The 12,820-nt window shown below is 40.9% G+C and overlaps 1 protein-coding gene across 1 annotated transcript; it reads left to right on the top strand.

Moving 5' to 3' along the window:
• Nucleotides 1–5,857: 5,857 nt before the first annotated feature.
• On the top strand, nucleotides 5,858–12,500 carry TSPAN6 (tetraspanin 6). The gene is made up of 8 exons (XM_058536325.1): nucleotides 5,858–6,007; nucleotides 6,948–7,136; nucleotides 7,421–7,495; nucleotides 8,403–8,501; nucleotides 8,995–9,129; nucleotides 9,538–9,621; nucleotides 10,906–11,011; nucleotides 11,684–12,500. Exons 1-7 carry the CDS (start codon nucleotides 5,921–5,923, stop codon nucleotides 10,972–10,974), a joined length of 738 nt encoding a protein of 245 aa, XP_058392308.1. The 5' UTR covers nucleotides 5,858–5,920; the 3' UTR covers nucleotides 10,975–11,011; nucleotides 11,684–12,500.
• Nucleotides 12,501–12,820: the final 320 nt, after the last annotated feature.

Genomic DNA, 12,820 nt, shown 5'->3' with positions numbered 1-12,820 from the left:
CTTCCAGAGGGTTTATGTTTAGTAGGGGAGAGAAGGGGGACACAATCAGAAAACAGTACAAGACCATATAAAGTTCCAAAAGCTAAGGTATAGACTGTGAGGACCCTGTGAGCACTCAGTAGGAAGAGCTGGGCCTTGGTCAGCTCTCAGGCAAGGGAAGTGACATAAACAAGTGCTCACTGTTAGGTCAGAGGGGGATGGGCTAACTGGTTAGCGGGTTCAGGGGAGCAGCAGGAAACAAAGTTGAATAAATAGGGTAGAGCCAGATAGTGGGGGCCTTGAAATCAGATATAGGAGTTTACTCTAAACTCATGCGTTAGAAAATAGTGCATCTATTAAATGGGTGTGTGTATGTGAGAGAGAGAGAGAGAGAAGAGAGGGGAGAGACGGGGTGGGGGGGGGAGAGAGACAGAGACAGAGACAGAGACAGAGAGAAATAAATTCTACCAGGGTTGTTTTCTTTCTAAAGAGCCCCCTCACTAGCTCCCTCTTGGCAAAGAGAACAGTCTGAGCTCTTAACAGGGCATCCCATACCCTTCACAAGCAAACCTCACCTACGTCTTCAGCCTAGTTTTAAACATTCACCCCGTGACTCCTCATTCTGGACACATTGAACTTCTTGCTCTTCCTTTCACCCCTTGGTGCCTTTGCATAGACATATTCAGTATACCCTCTATTCCTTTGCCTCATTGCCTGGCCTCTTGAAACCACATCCATCTTTGTGGCTGAGAAGCTTCCCTCAGCACACCCCAGCTGGAGCTGGTTTACTTCGCCTTCCTTTTCTATCACATTACTTTATACATGTCTCAATTATAGGATTTATTACATTTACTGTCGTTGTTCACATATGACAATCTCTGTCCCCTGCTATACTAGTCTGTTCATCTCAGGCTCATCTCTGTCCCCTACTAGATTATGAGTGCCTAGAGGGCAAGAATCTTGCCTTAGTCTTCTTCATTTTCCCAGCACCACACACGGAGACTTGCACATGCTAGGATGAGGATGCTGCATAAGGCCTCCCATCCCACTCAGAGCTGGAAGGAGCAGGACAGAGGGGTGGCAGAGAGAGCTTAAAGAAGAAATGAAGGAGGGAAAGATAGAAATCATAGGGAGATCAAAGTAAGGGGATACATGAGAGAAGAGGGACAGCATTCTTGTGAAGCACTGGGATGGGTAATATGAAGAGCTTACCCAAAACATTAGGGGTTAATTTAAACAACCAACATTTTTTCAGCACCTACTGTGTGTGGATAACACTATGTTAGACACTGTGGGGATATACAGTTGAAGAAAACACGTCTCTATATGATTTGGTTGGGAAGATAAGACAAAGACACACAAAAAGACTGGCAACATTTATTCATACGAACATGAATTACTTAAAGTTCTTAGGGTTTAGTACCATTTTCAACTTCAAGACTTTTAATATGAAGCCCCTTGGCAGTCAAGAAGTTATTGTTTCAAGAAATATTACATATGGAAACTGATTTGCCTGGCTGAGATCCCAGCAAAGCTTAACAAGGCTAGACTAGAAACAACTTTCTTAGAAAATGGACTGAGGCAAATTGACATGGAATTGTGAATTTTAATACTATTCAAGAGTACTTCTCATTTCTGTGTGTCTCAAATTGTATATTATGAGCTTTTTTGAAGAAGGTAAGATCGGAGCTGGAAAGAGAGGGAACGGTTCATGGAGAATCTGAAAGAAGTGGATGGAAAAAGTGAAAGAAAAGTAGACACAGAAGAGGATTTCAGAGAGGGAATAATGAGAATACACGAGACAATAGGAATAAAAAGATACTCCTATTCAGAAAACTTATTTTTAAAACTGTACATATGAATTCTATTTAAATGATGATGTTTAAATTATCTGTTTAAATGATGTTTATCTGATAGCTGTAATATAAAATATAAGATTTTAAGAAAATAAGTAGGAGGTGCTTTTAAATTTTATGATAGGCACTTAGCCAAAGGTAATTGAAAGGATTCTAGAAAAGGTATTAGAAAATGAAAAGGGTAAGGTCATTATGTGAATAAGAGATAAGATGTATTCTGAGTGAAATGGTTGATGTCTTTTTACTGGTTCCTAAGACAGGGAGTAGTAATGTCCCAAGACATTATCCAGCAGCTCAACTTAATTTTTCTGTTTTATGACAATGTAATACTGGGATGGCTTAGACATTTAGTTTTGTATTTAATTTAATCAATCAAAACTTGAGTCACTACTAAGTGGTTAGCCTCAGAGACCCGCTATGACCAATGAGCTCAACTGGGATTGGCTGAGCACCAAGTGAGCTCATCAATTGAGCATTGTGTCCTAGGGTATTGGGGAGAGTATAAAAGGGGGCGCAAGGGCCCTGCCAGACTAGCTCTTCAGTAGTTTCTGAACATGTAGACAGCATTATATAAGACAGGTAAGTAGAAAAGAAAGCAGGTACTGTAGTAATTGACTAAGGGTCTGAGTTAACGTGAGTGGTCAGACTGTGAGCACTGATGTTAGAGAAAGGTGTGTGTGGCGGGGGGTGGGGGGATGAGCACACTCTCACTGAGTTGGGGTTGAGCTGAACCTTAAGTAGGGGGCAGGAATTTTGAGTGAGGTTGGAGAGTGGGAAGGGAGTAGGGAACAGATCTTGTTTATTGGGAAGATAATTATACTGTGGAACAGAAAATTCATGTTGGAAAAGCAGTAGGAAATAAGTTGATACCCTATTTGCTGGGGGAGGCATAGTTTAAATGCCAAAGAAAAACATTTAAGCCTAATCTTGAAGGTTATAGGAGGTTAACAGGGAAGGGACAGAAATCCCTACTAAATATTGAATGTAAAACAAGCAGCAACAATACTTAAGGAAAGTATTTTCCTTTTTTCCTACATTTTCAGCATCAAACGTGTTTTTATGATCAGAAAGAGGGAGAAATTAAAAGGTTAAACCAGAAAAAGTATTGAACTCTCTACCTTGCCACTCTGGGACGGGCAGGGTTACTTCCTAGGTGATTGGGCTACTGGGGTGAAGGGAAAAGTAAAACACAACAAAAACCCAAGTACAAGGCAGAACTGGGGAAATCATCAAGGTTCTTGTGCTTCAGGAGCTCCGAGGAGCCCTTGTTTGTGGCTAAGTGTCTGAGTACATCAGTCTTTGCTGGGGTTATTCCCAGCCAAGACAGCTGTTTGTACAATGGCAGCCATGTCTCATCACAGAGTGGGCCCCATTTCTGACGAGGGAAACAGAAGTTGGCAGGGCTTAGTCCTAGGCAAGTTACTTAGCCTCTTTGAACCCGTTTCCTCATGTGGATGGTAGTAGTCTCGACCTCACAATAAGGGCTTTTGTGATGTATGCACGAGGTAATGTGCATACATCACGTGTCCAGCAACGGTGGTTGGTACATAGTCAATGCTCAATACTACAGTCATTATTAATACTTTAAAGAATAAATTTATCTTATAACGTAGAGAATTACTTTTTACATTGCCTTAGATGCGATTAGATAACCCTTTCGTCTGGGTTTGGACCCAGACCCAGGCCTAAATTTGAACTAAACTCAACTTCTGGGTTTGGTGGCATGGCAGGGGGTAAGGGAGGTGTAGCAGGGTGGGAGCAGTGGTGCAAGGTGTTGTGGCCATATGAATATTAAATTCCATGTCAGCTTTTGGTTTAATTTGGCACTGAATGCTATTCAAACAAAGCAGCGTTGTGAGTGGCAGAGGAAGGGAGAGGAGGAAAATCAACACATTCTTGGAAATAAGATGTGGCTTTTGCTTTGACTATTTTGTTTTTTCTTCAGCCACAGAAATATTTATTTGCTCTTGGGCTCACAATGAAAATCCCTTCCAGGGCATGGTACAAACCTAAGCTTCAGAGGAAACTTCCATTTAAGGATGACAAGGAGTTAACAAGACTTCCCTTGATACTTGCTTGTTTTAATACCAGAACCCCTAAGATAGTGTTACTGAGCCTAGGGAGAAAGCTTTGCATATACTTAGAGCCCTCCTCAACCTCATTTCCTGTAACTATGGCATAGTGGTACGTGAAAAGTTGTTGTCTGCCATATTTCCTGATATCCTTGCCTCAGTGCTTATAGGTATATAGATGTCTCATTTACCCATTCTCTCTGAGTATTTATGTGTTAGGCTTTTCTAATTTTAGGATAAAATTTTAGTATAAAGCCTCGCAGTGCAATAATTCATTCCCTAATAGTTGCTTCTCTTGGACCTCAGACATCTGGCATTATGCTATAGGAGCTGGTCCTAGGTCAATATTTGAAGCACAGGGAAGCTCTGTGTGACCAAGTCAATGGAACTTTCCTGTTTTCTGGTTCTGTGGTATATGTTTAAAAGCAAGGTTTCAAGCAAAAAAGGTTGGGCATCCACCTCTCCTTGACTAACGCAGGACTTTTTGCAATAGCAGTACAGTAAATACCCCTTTGTGATGTTAAGCTTGTGTCAATAATGATGTGATGGGTTGGATAGGGAACTGTTATTGTCTTCTAACCCCATCCCTCTAGAAATAACACACACTCACTCAACACTCAGTCTCTGCCCTCAAAGAGCGTACACTTTAGTTGAGAAACCAGATCTTAATACATACTGTGCTGTAAAAATATAGACCAACCTGTTCATGATACATAACATGGAAACATAGAGCTACCTACATACACGATTTAATAGGAAAAAATACACTTCCATACTTTAAATGCCATCTATAATTTACTAGGAATGTCCAATTATAAACTTTCTTTTCCTTAAGAGTTCCTTAGGAACACAGTCTCAAGTTCTAAGAGGATATAAGCAATTGGGAGAGTTTCTTGGGGATGGGCAGACACCTCACAACCAAATACCATATGCAGCTTGTATAACAGAGGAGGGGATTGAAAAGCACAGTAATCTCTAGTTTGGCTTTGCTATTAGCTGTGTGATCTTAGATTTCATCCTCTATGTGATCAGCTGGTTCTTGATCTAAAGAACCAGGGGGCTGGAATATACAGTGCCTTTCAGTTTTCGCATTTAAAAGGGGGTCACATTTGTCTGGCATTCTCCATAGCACCTTCCCTTTTAAAAAGTTAGTAGCTAACAACTGAGCTTACATTTCAGTCTTTATTATTTTAAAACACTTTTCCTCAACTTTCCAATTACTTAAAGGATAAGGGAGAAGAGGGATAATGGAGTTTTGCAAATTCCTGTAGGGAAATTCTAAAATTCATTAGCAATCTTTCATACCTGGAATTCTTTCAACAAGTGATTATTTCCCACAGTCCATTCATTCTTATACCCCCTCCCCACCATATAAAACAATGTTCAAAAATTGAAAATCACAAAACAAGTGGAAAAAAAATCAGCCTAATTCCACCACTCAGGTAAATTTCACTTTTCCTTTCAGTTTTTGTTTAAAAACATGTAACTGTACGTATCGTTTTGCAATCTGCTTTGTTTCTCTTTGGAAATATATTTCTTGTGGGTCTTAGCCATGCAATAAAATATTCTTAGGTCACTTTTAACCTCTTTTCATCCCTTTTCTTCTCTCTAGGGTACCAGGGGCCGGAGAGCCCGAATCTCAGAGCGCTGCTGGCGCTGCTGGTGATAGAAACAATATGATGAAGTAATAAGGGCGGGGGAGGGGTGGGGGGGCGGGAAAGATTCTCTGAGAGAAAAAATGAAGAAAGCTCCACTTCAAGATCTAAGAAATTTCCGACACTAGAACCTTTGTATATAGTTTTCGGTAACCCTCGGCAGGGGGCGCTCGGAAGTTGTCACTTTCCGGACGGCCTCCCGGACTTTACCCTCTAGAAAATCGTACAGTGTTTCCGGCTCTTCTCAGTTGTATTCGCTCGTAAGTTTTCGGCAGTTTCCGGGGAGACTCGGGGCCTCCGTGTCTCGCTCGCTCCGTTCCGATCGCCCGGTGCGGCGGGGCAGGGTCTGGGGTTAGTCATGGCGTCCCCGTCTCGGAGACTGCAGACTAAACCAGTCATTACTTGTTTCAAGAGCGTCCTCTTGATCTACACTTTCATCTTCTGGGTGAGAGATGGAGGCGCCCGGGGACGGGAGGGGATCCCAGGCTTGAGTGGGGGGTGTGACCCTGAGCGGAGGGAGCTCAGGTCGGGGGTGGGGAGGCAGGCGCGGGTGGGGTTTGGGCGGCCGTCGCTGCTGGGACCCCGGCGCTGGCGACGAGTTGCTGGGGCCCGAGCTCGAGTTCGGGCATCTCTCCCGCGCCGGGTCCCGGTGTTGGACCACGGCAGGCGACAGGCTGAGCTGGGACCCAGACGTGCCTAGCGTTCGAATTCGATGCGGGAGGCGAGGAAGGGAGTTAACCCCTCAGAGCATGCAGGGTGTCCCCGGACCGTTGGAGAGGCAAGGGTTGCCCAGCCCCTCTGAGGCCTCGCTTGCATAATAGTCTCTTTCTTTTCACTGCTTCATAAGAGGGGAGTATTTCTCAGGTAAGTATGGTGATGGCTTCACTCCCGCCAATCTGTCCTTGGGCTTGCTTTTGTGTACCATTCCCTTTGTACCCTATGCTCATCTCTGAACTGGGGGAAGGGGGAAGTTTCTGGAACTCATAGAAACACTTTTTTCCCCCTCCAAGGCGGGAGTAAAACAGTTAAGGAAGTCTTGATCCCTAGGGCAAGTATGCCATGGGCTTGTGTTTACACAAAAAAACAGATGCAGTTTAAGAATTTTAAGATGCCTTCTCTAGCTGTCCCCTGGTTTTGCCCTGGCTATCTGGCTACCTAGTGATCCAGCGTGTGGATTTATTAAGGCATGCCCTTGTGTGCAGATCCCCTTCCTACCCCCCCTTCTATTGTCCTCCCTTGTCTGCCGTATCCCAGCCACAGCTCTGTGGCCACAGACTGTTAAATCAGTTCTCACATCTATTGTTTCTTAAATACCTAGTGGTCTGTGGTTTGAATATGCTGCTGTATACAGTGTATAACTTTCTGTTCTCTGATTTCCCACATAGATCACTGGTGTTATCCTTCTTGCCGTTGGCATTTGGGGCAAGGTGAGCCTGGAGAATTATTTTTCCCTTTTAAATGAGAAGGCCACCAATGTCCCCTTCGTGCTCATTGGCACTGGCACTGTCATTATTCTTTTGGGCACCTTCGGCTGTTTTGCTACCTGCCGAGCTTCTGCATGGATGCTAAAACTGGTGAGTCCTTGTTTTCCTTAGAATCGATTCTTGGTTTTTGAAGTCTTCCACGTTGTAGGCTTTGTGCTTGGAATTGGCCATGGCCCTTGACGGTTTTTCCTGTTCCTTATGAAAACTTACCAAGTAACAGTTCAGCTGCCAATTTCCACTTCTGTTGCGTTTTCCCTGCCCTTTTCAATAAAAACATGCTGAACTGATTGAGCAGACCATTTTTTTCTTTGACTCCCTTTGCAGCTGTAATGTATCTTATTTATGCTGACTTGGACTTTCTTTTTATCCCGCAGTATGCAATGTTTCTGACTCTCATTTTTTTGGTTGAACTGGTCGCTGCCATCGTAGGATTTGTTTTCAGACATGAGGTAAGCCTGAGTTTGGGAAGTTTAATATGTTAAAATTTATCCTCTGAGAGATAAAAATGGATTAATTTAAGTAACAGAGTTAAAGACAACTTTTACTAGTTTAAAAATCACCTACAGCTGTGTTTAAAGCTCACTTTTCAATCTGTAGCTGACAAAAATGGCTTTTTTGTAAAAATTCTAGCCCACTTTTAATATGAAAGAAAATTGTAAAGACTGATAGTCACCAGAAGAAAATTAAAGGTACCCATAATTATATGTATTTCCAGTCATTTTTCTGTGTATAAGTACCTATTAAAGTGGAGGTAGTACAATTTATAACTTTAATAGGAAAATATTTAAAGCACAAAACTGATAACACAAAATTGATACCTTCTCCACTTAATGCCATGCATTTTGAAAAGATTGGATATACTTAATGCAAATCATCAGAACCTTAATATTGAATTAGAAATCAGGGTTCCACTGTTACACCTGGAGTTAGGAAATCAGTGAGTAGTGAAGGCTCCTCAATGAGAGTGTTTTACAAAGTGGTAGTGCAGTCTCCCGAAGTAAGGTTTTGTAGCTTAAAAATTCCATAGGCATCAAATTTGTACTCAGTTTAAAGTGGAGAAAGATTGGGGGTGGGGGACAGCAGAACACAGCTGACACTCGAGTAAATACATGCTCCCATAGCACCTTGAATTTGTAGTGGTTATCATCTTTTATTTAAATGTTTTGCTTAGTAGTCCCCTCAGCTAAACTATATCCCTTAGAGGACAGGATTGGACCATAGAAGTTAATTACTATCCATGTTGCTGCTGTCAAAGATAGGACCCATTGGTCAGATGTGGGAATTTCTTATTTGACCTAGAAGCCAAAAGAACTTTCTGGAATCTTTGTTTACTGGCATTGTGTTTCTTTGCTGTAGATAAAAAACAGCTTTAAGAATAATTATGAGAAGGCTTTAAAACAATATAACGCTACGGGAGATTATAGAAGCGATGCAGTAGACAAGATTCAAAATACGGTAAGTGGTCATAGGTGGTGGCTTCTTAAGAGGGGAACACATTCCCTGGCCCCTTAGAGAAGAGGATGGGGCCCTGGCTACTAGATGTTGTCCACTTGTAGTGTGTTCTCATTGTAATCTTAGATTAGGAGAAAATGGAGATATGTCCCTGGAAAGAAGTGTGGAGTGATGCTCAGTGACATATTTCCATTTTCTCGATTAGGATGTGCACCTCTTCTCTTCACTCCCCACTTAACATCATAGACCAAGTACTGTTAGTACCAACAATAGCAGGCAAGTAAGGCCAGTCCAAAAATGTCACAGTTGGTGTTAGAAACAAGTGCTAATCTCTTGAATTATAATGCCAATTGAGGACAGCCACTTTAAAATATTAGGATGGAGATCATTGAGTATAATGGATGTTGAGCACAAATTGCAATCTAAGATGCTAGGTTAAATGCTTGACTACAAAGTTGTAGTATGAACTATAAATGCTTTTGTTGGATTTTTTCAGTTGCATTGTTGTGGTGTCACCGACTATAGAGATTGGAAGGATACTAATTATTACTCAGAAAAAGGATTTCCCAAGAGCTGCTGTAAACTTGAAGGTTGTTCTCCTCAGAGAGATGCAGATAAAGTAAACAATGAAGTAAGGAGACTTTTAAAATTTTTACTTGAAAATATTAACTGAATACAGAGGTGACTCAATTTTTAATTTTAACTCACAATACACATAATCTGAAATAGGCGGGGCAGGTGGTATTCTCATTGAATAAATGAGGAAACTGAATTTCAGAAAATTTGTGACTTGAGTTCACACAACTAGCGAGTAACAACTTTTAAATGCATAATCCGAAAGGTGGCACTTCTGTTCCTCAAACTTCTGTTGAGAGCATTGTGCTTCATAGGAGACAAGATTTGTTATACGAAAGAGTACATTTTAATAAAATGACACTCAAAGGCTGTGGTAGCTAAAGTTCATCTTTCTGCAGAGATGTATGATCAAAGTATTTATTATTGCTTGTGCTATACTTAAATTTTTTTTCTCTCCCATTAGGGTTGTTTTATAAAGGTGATGACCATTATAGAGTCAGAAATGGGAGTCGTTGCAGGAATTTCTTTTGGAGTTGCTTGCTTCCAGGTAAGTCCTTATAGTTAAGAAATGTTTCATCACTCTTGTAGGTGTAAGCTAGAAGATTTCCACTTTGAAGTCTTCAAGTTTTTGCCTCAGGGGCCTGGATAGCAAGGGCATTTTCAGAGCAGTCACATTTTCACAAAACCCTCAGTTGCTCATCACAGTATAGAAATATTTTTATTTTGTATATGAAACATATGTAGTCAATCATTCATGATTGGGTCTTCATTTAGCTTTGTTTTATTTGCGAAGAGGGGCTGTTCTGCTGTTTTCATTCCAATTTTTTGACATCTTGGATCTTATGTTTTCCCACACTGTTTTCCACAACTACAGAGTTCTCTGAATTTTTATTCTCATTATACCTGTTCTTTTCACCATGGCCACACCTTGAAACTGCGAAAAGCAAGTCTTAGATTTAACTCCTAGCAGTACATATCTTTTGAAAGCAGTTAACTGTGGAAAGGCCTAGTGCCCTCTTAAGTATAACACCTTTCCAGCATCATAGTTCATTAATTAAACAAAATATGAGATAGGTGGGAACCTTGTTTTGCTCTGCAGTCAGTCAAAATTCCAAAACATTATTAGGATCTTTCTTTCCTGGGCTGCAACTGCCTGATGAGTTGCATGTAAGTTCCAACCTGTTAAAATTTAGATCATACAACCCCACAGTCAATATGTGCCTGTTATTTTGGGTAGATGCTATGTTGTGGGTCACGTTGTGTTTCCTGAGTTGTGCTTCTTCTCACTGTAGCATGTTTGTATTGTGGCTCTAAATTTTTTTTAGGGAATGGGGGTTTTTCCTATATTAAACATAGTGGGGATAAGACCAAAAGCATCAACATACTTCATTTTGACCTATATAATTGATTTTGGAAGTCGAATCTTAATATATTTCTAAAGCAGCAGGTATAGCTGTGTCTGAATCTGCACTGCCAAATAAAACAGCCACTAGCCACCTTTGAAAGGTTCTAATTGCTAATTAAAATTAAAAATTGGGTTCCTCGGTACTCTAGCCCCACTCCAGCCCCAAAGGCACATGTGGCTGGTGGCTACCATGTTGGATAGCACAGGTACTACAGAGCATTTCCATTGTGAAATTCTGGGTCACAATAGCAGTGCAATTTCACTTATATTCTCGAAATGGGATCCAGGTGCTGCAGAGTATCAAACATGACTGTCTAGAAAAACTTAAGGAAATTATTAGTGAATTAGAAGTGAAAGGCGAATATACCTATATCCTAAGTTGTTTAAGCTCTTTTGTGTGTGTTTTTGCTCGTATTTTATTTCTAGCTGATTGGAATCTTTCTAGCCTACTGCCTCTCTCGTGCCATAACCAATAACCAGTATGAGATAGTGTAACCAGCACGTCACGGGCTTACTCCTCTCCAACGTTAAGGTACGTTCATTGTGGTCTCAGCTCTGTCAGTCCTGGTGTTTACTCCAGCCTGTGTGTGTGATGGATGGACTGAGTTTGCCAAGATCATCTTATCCAGTAGTGCATTCAAATCTTATTAGTACTATGTTAGCCTTGCATAGGCAGATCAGGTCTCTACATACAAGGCATGGCTAAAAAGGACAGAAGAGCCTCTCTGGGTTTACCTACACATGTCAGCCTAAAGATTGTAAGTGGTCCCCTTTCTAACAAATTTGGACCTAGAGTGAGGAGAAAGGAAGAATCCCAACAGTGACCTTACTCGTGAAGTTCCCTGGCAAGTACACGCTGCTCTTAACCAATATTGGCATTTTCCCTGGTCTTTTCCCTAGTTCTCATTTACCATGGTCCTCTGGTGGACTATTGATAGAGCCATAAACTCATCTAGCCTAACTAGGAACCAGATTTTGGGGAAACATGTGTTTTACTAACTTTAGTATTTGAATGGTAAAATGTGAGAACTGTTGCTGGCTGAATTAATCCCTAGGGTGCCCTTCACCCTAGGGATTTTAACTGAGCCACTGACTGGGAACACATGAAGGTCTTCATTAGCAGAATAGATTAGAATGTGTGCAAGCGAATACAGATACTGAAATTTGAGTTAAAAGTAAGTTAACTTTTTGTCTTTAATTTTAGGACATTTACATTCCCCTCTATGAACTACAAGATTGCCTGGATGGAAGACTGCCTAACATTACTTACGGATAGACCGAAAAACTACACCAATAGTCTGACTCGATCAAGACATTTGTTCAATATGTTCTAAGTCCACCTTCTGTCCCATTCATGTTAGATCATTGAAACCCCTGTATCACTCTCAAACACTGGAAGAGCTAGTAAATTGTAAAAGAAGCAATACTGTGTTCCTCTTTTATTTCTCTCAGTGTGGGGCTTTCAAAAGGCACTGTGAATTTGCTACTTTGATGTAGCGTTATAAAATGGAAAATTGACCCCTCTGAATTTGCTATTGATGTGGTGTGGTAGAAAATTGACCCCAACTTGCATCGAGAAGTTAAAATGTTTTCATTAGTCTCTGTTCTGCTGATAGGCAGAGGGTCACCTTGTGTCATTTAATTCCAGCCAGTAGTCGGATGGCACCCATCATCAGAGTTGCCAGATGGTGGTAGCCGTCTCTGACCCAAGGCACTACCAGGGTTCTGTGACACATCGGGCTGCAGCACGCTTACACTTGACATTTCTCTGCCTCCAAATTAAGGTGTTTATACTGATGTTTCTATTTCCCCTATTGTTTGAAAGGTTCTAATTGTTACTTAATGGTGTCGGAATTATTGTATTTTTCTTAGGAATTTAAAGCAACTTATCTTCATTAGCTTTAGCTGTTGTTTCCTTACCAGGTTGATATGACTTACTTGTCAATATTATGGTCAACTTTAGTAGTCTTAGTTTTGGTTTGTGTCTTTGATTAATAAATATAAATCTTTCATGTAATAAATACTGTTTTCCACTAAAATCATTGTGTTTAAATTAACTTTTAGAAAATCTAGTGGGATGGTTGTTTTCCACTGAGAAAGCTAAGCCCCACATTTCTACTTGGAGTATAGTTTTAGATATGAAATGTAAAGCTGAGGTCTTGACTCTTTGTGTCATTAAAATAATGTCCCTGTTTAGAATAACTGTTCCCTTTGAAAGGATTACATTCCTTGTTGTGAAATAGCATATGCTTAGCATTCTCCGAAAGATCAAACTTGTTTGATTGTATAGTTTACGTTAGGAAGTTAGATAGGGAGACATGTAACCTGTACCTTCAGGGTA

The sequence above is a fragment of the Diceros bicornis genome, chromosome X (genome assembly GCF_020826845.1).
Source record: "Diceros bicornis minor isolate mBicDic1 chromosome X, mDicBic1.mat.cur, whole genome shotgun sequence".
Classification (NCBI taxonomy): Eukaryota; Metazoa; Chordata; class Mammalia; order Perissodactyla; family Rhinocerotidae; genus Diceros; species Diceros bicornis.
The sequence above is the reverse complement of the archived record's forward strand: the minus strand, read 5'-3'. Positions and strand labels throughout refer to the sequence as shown.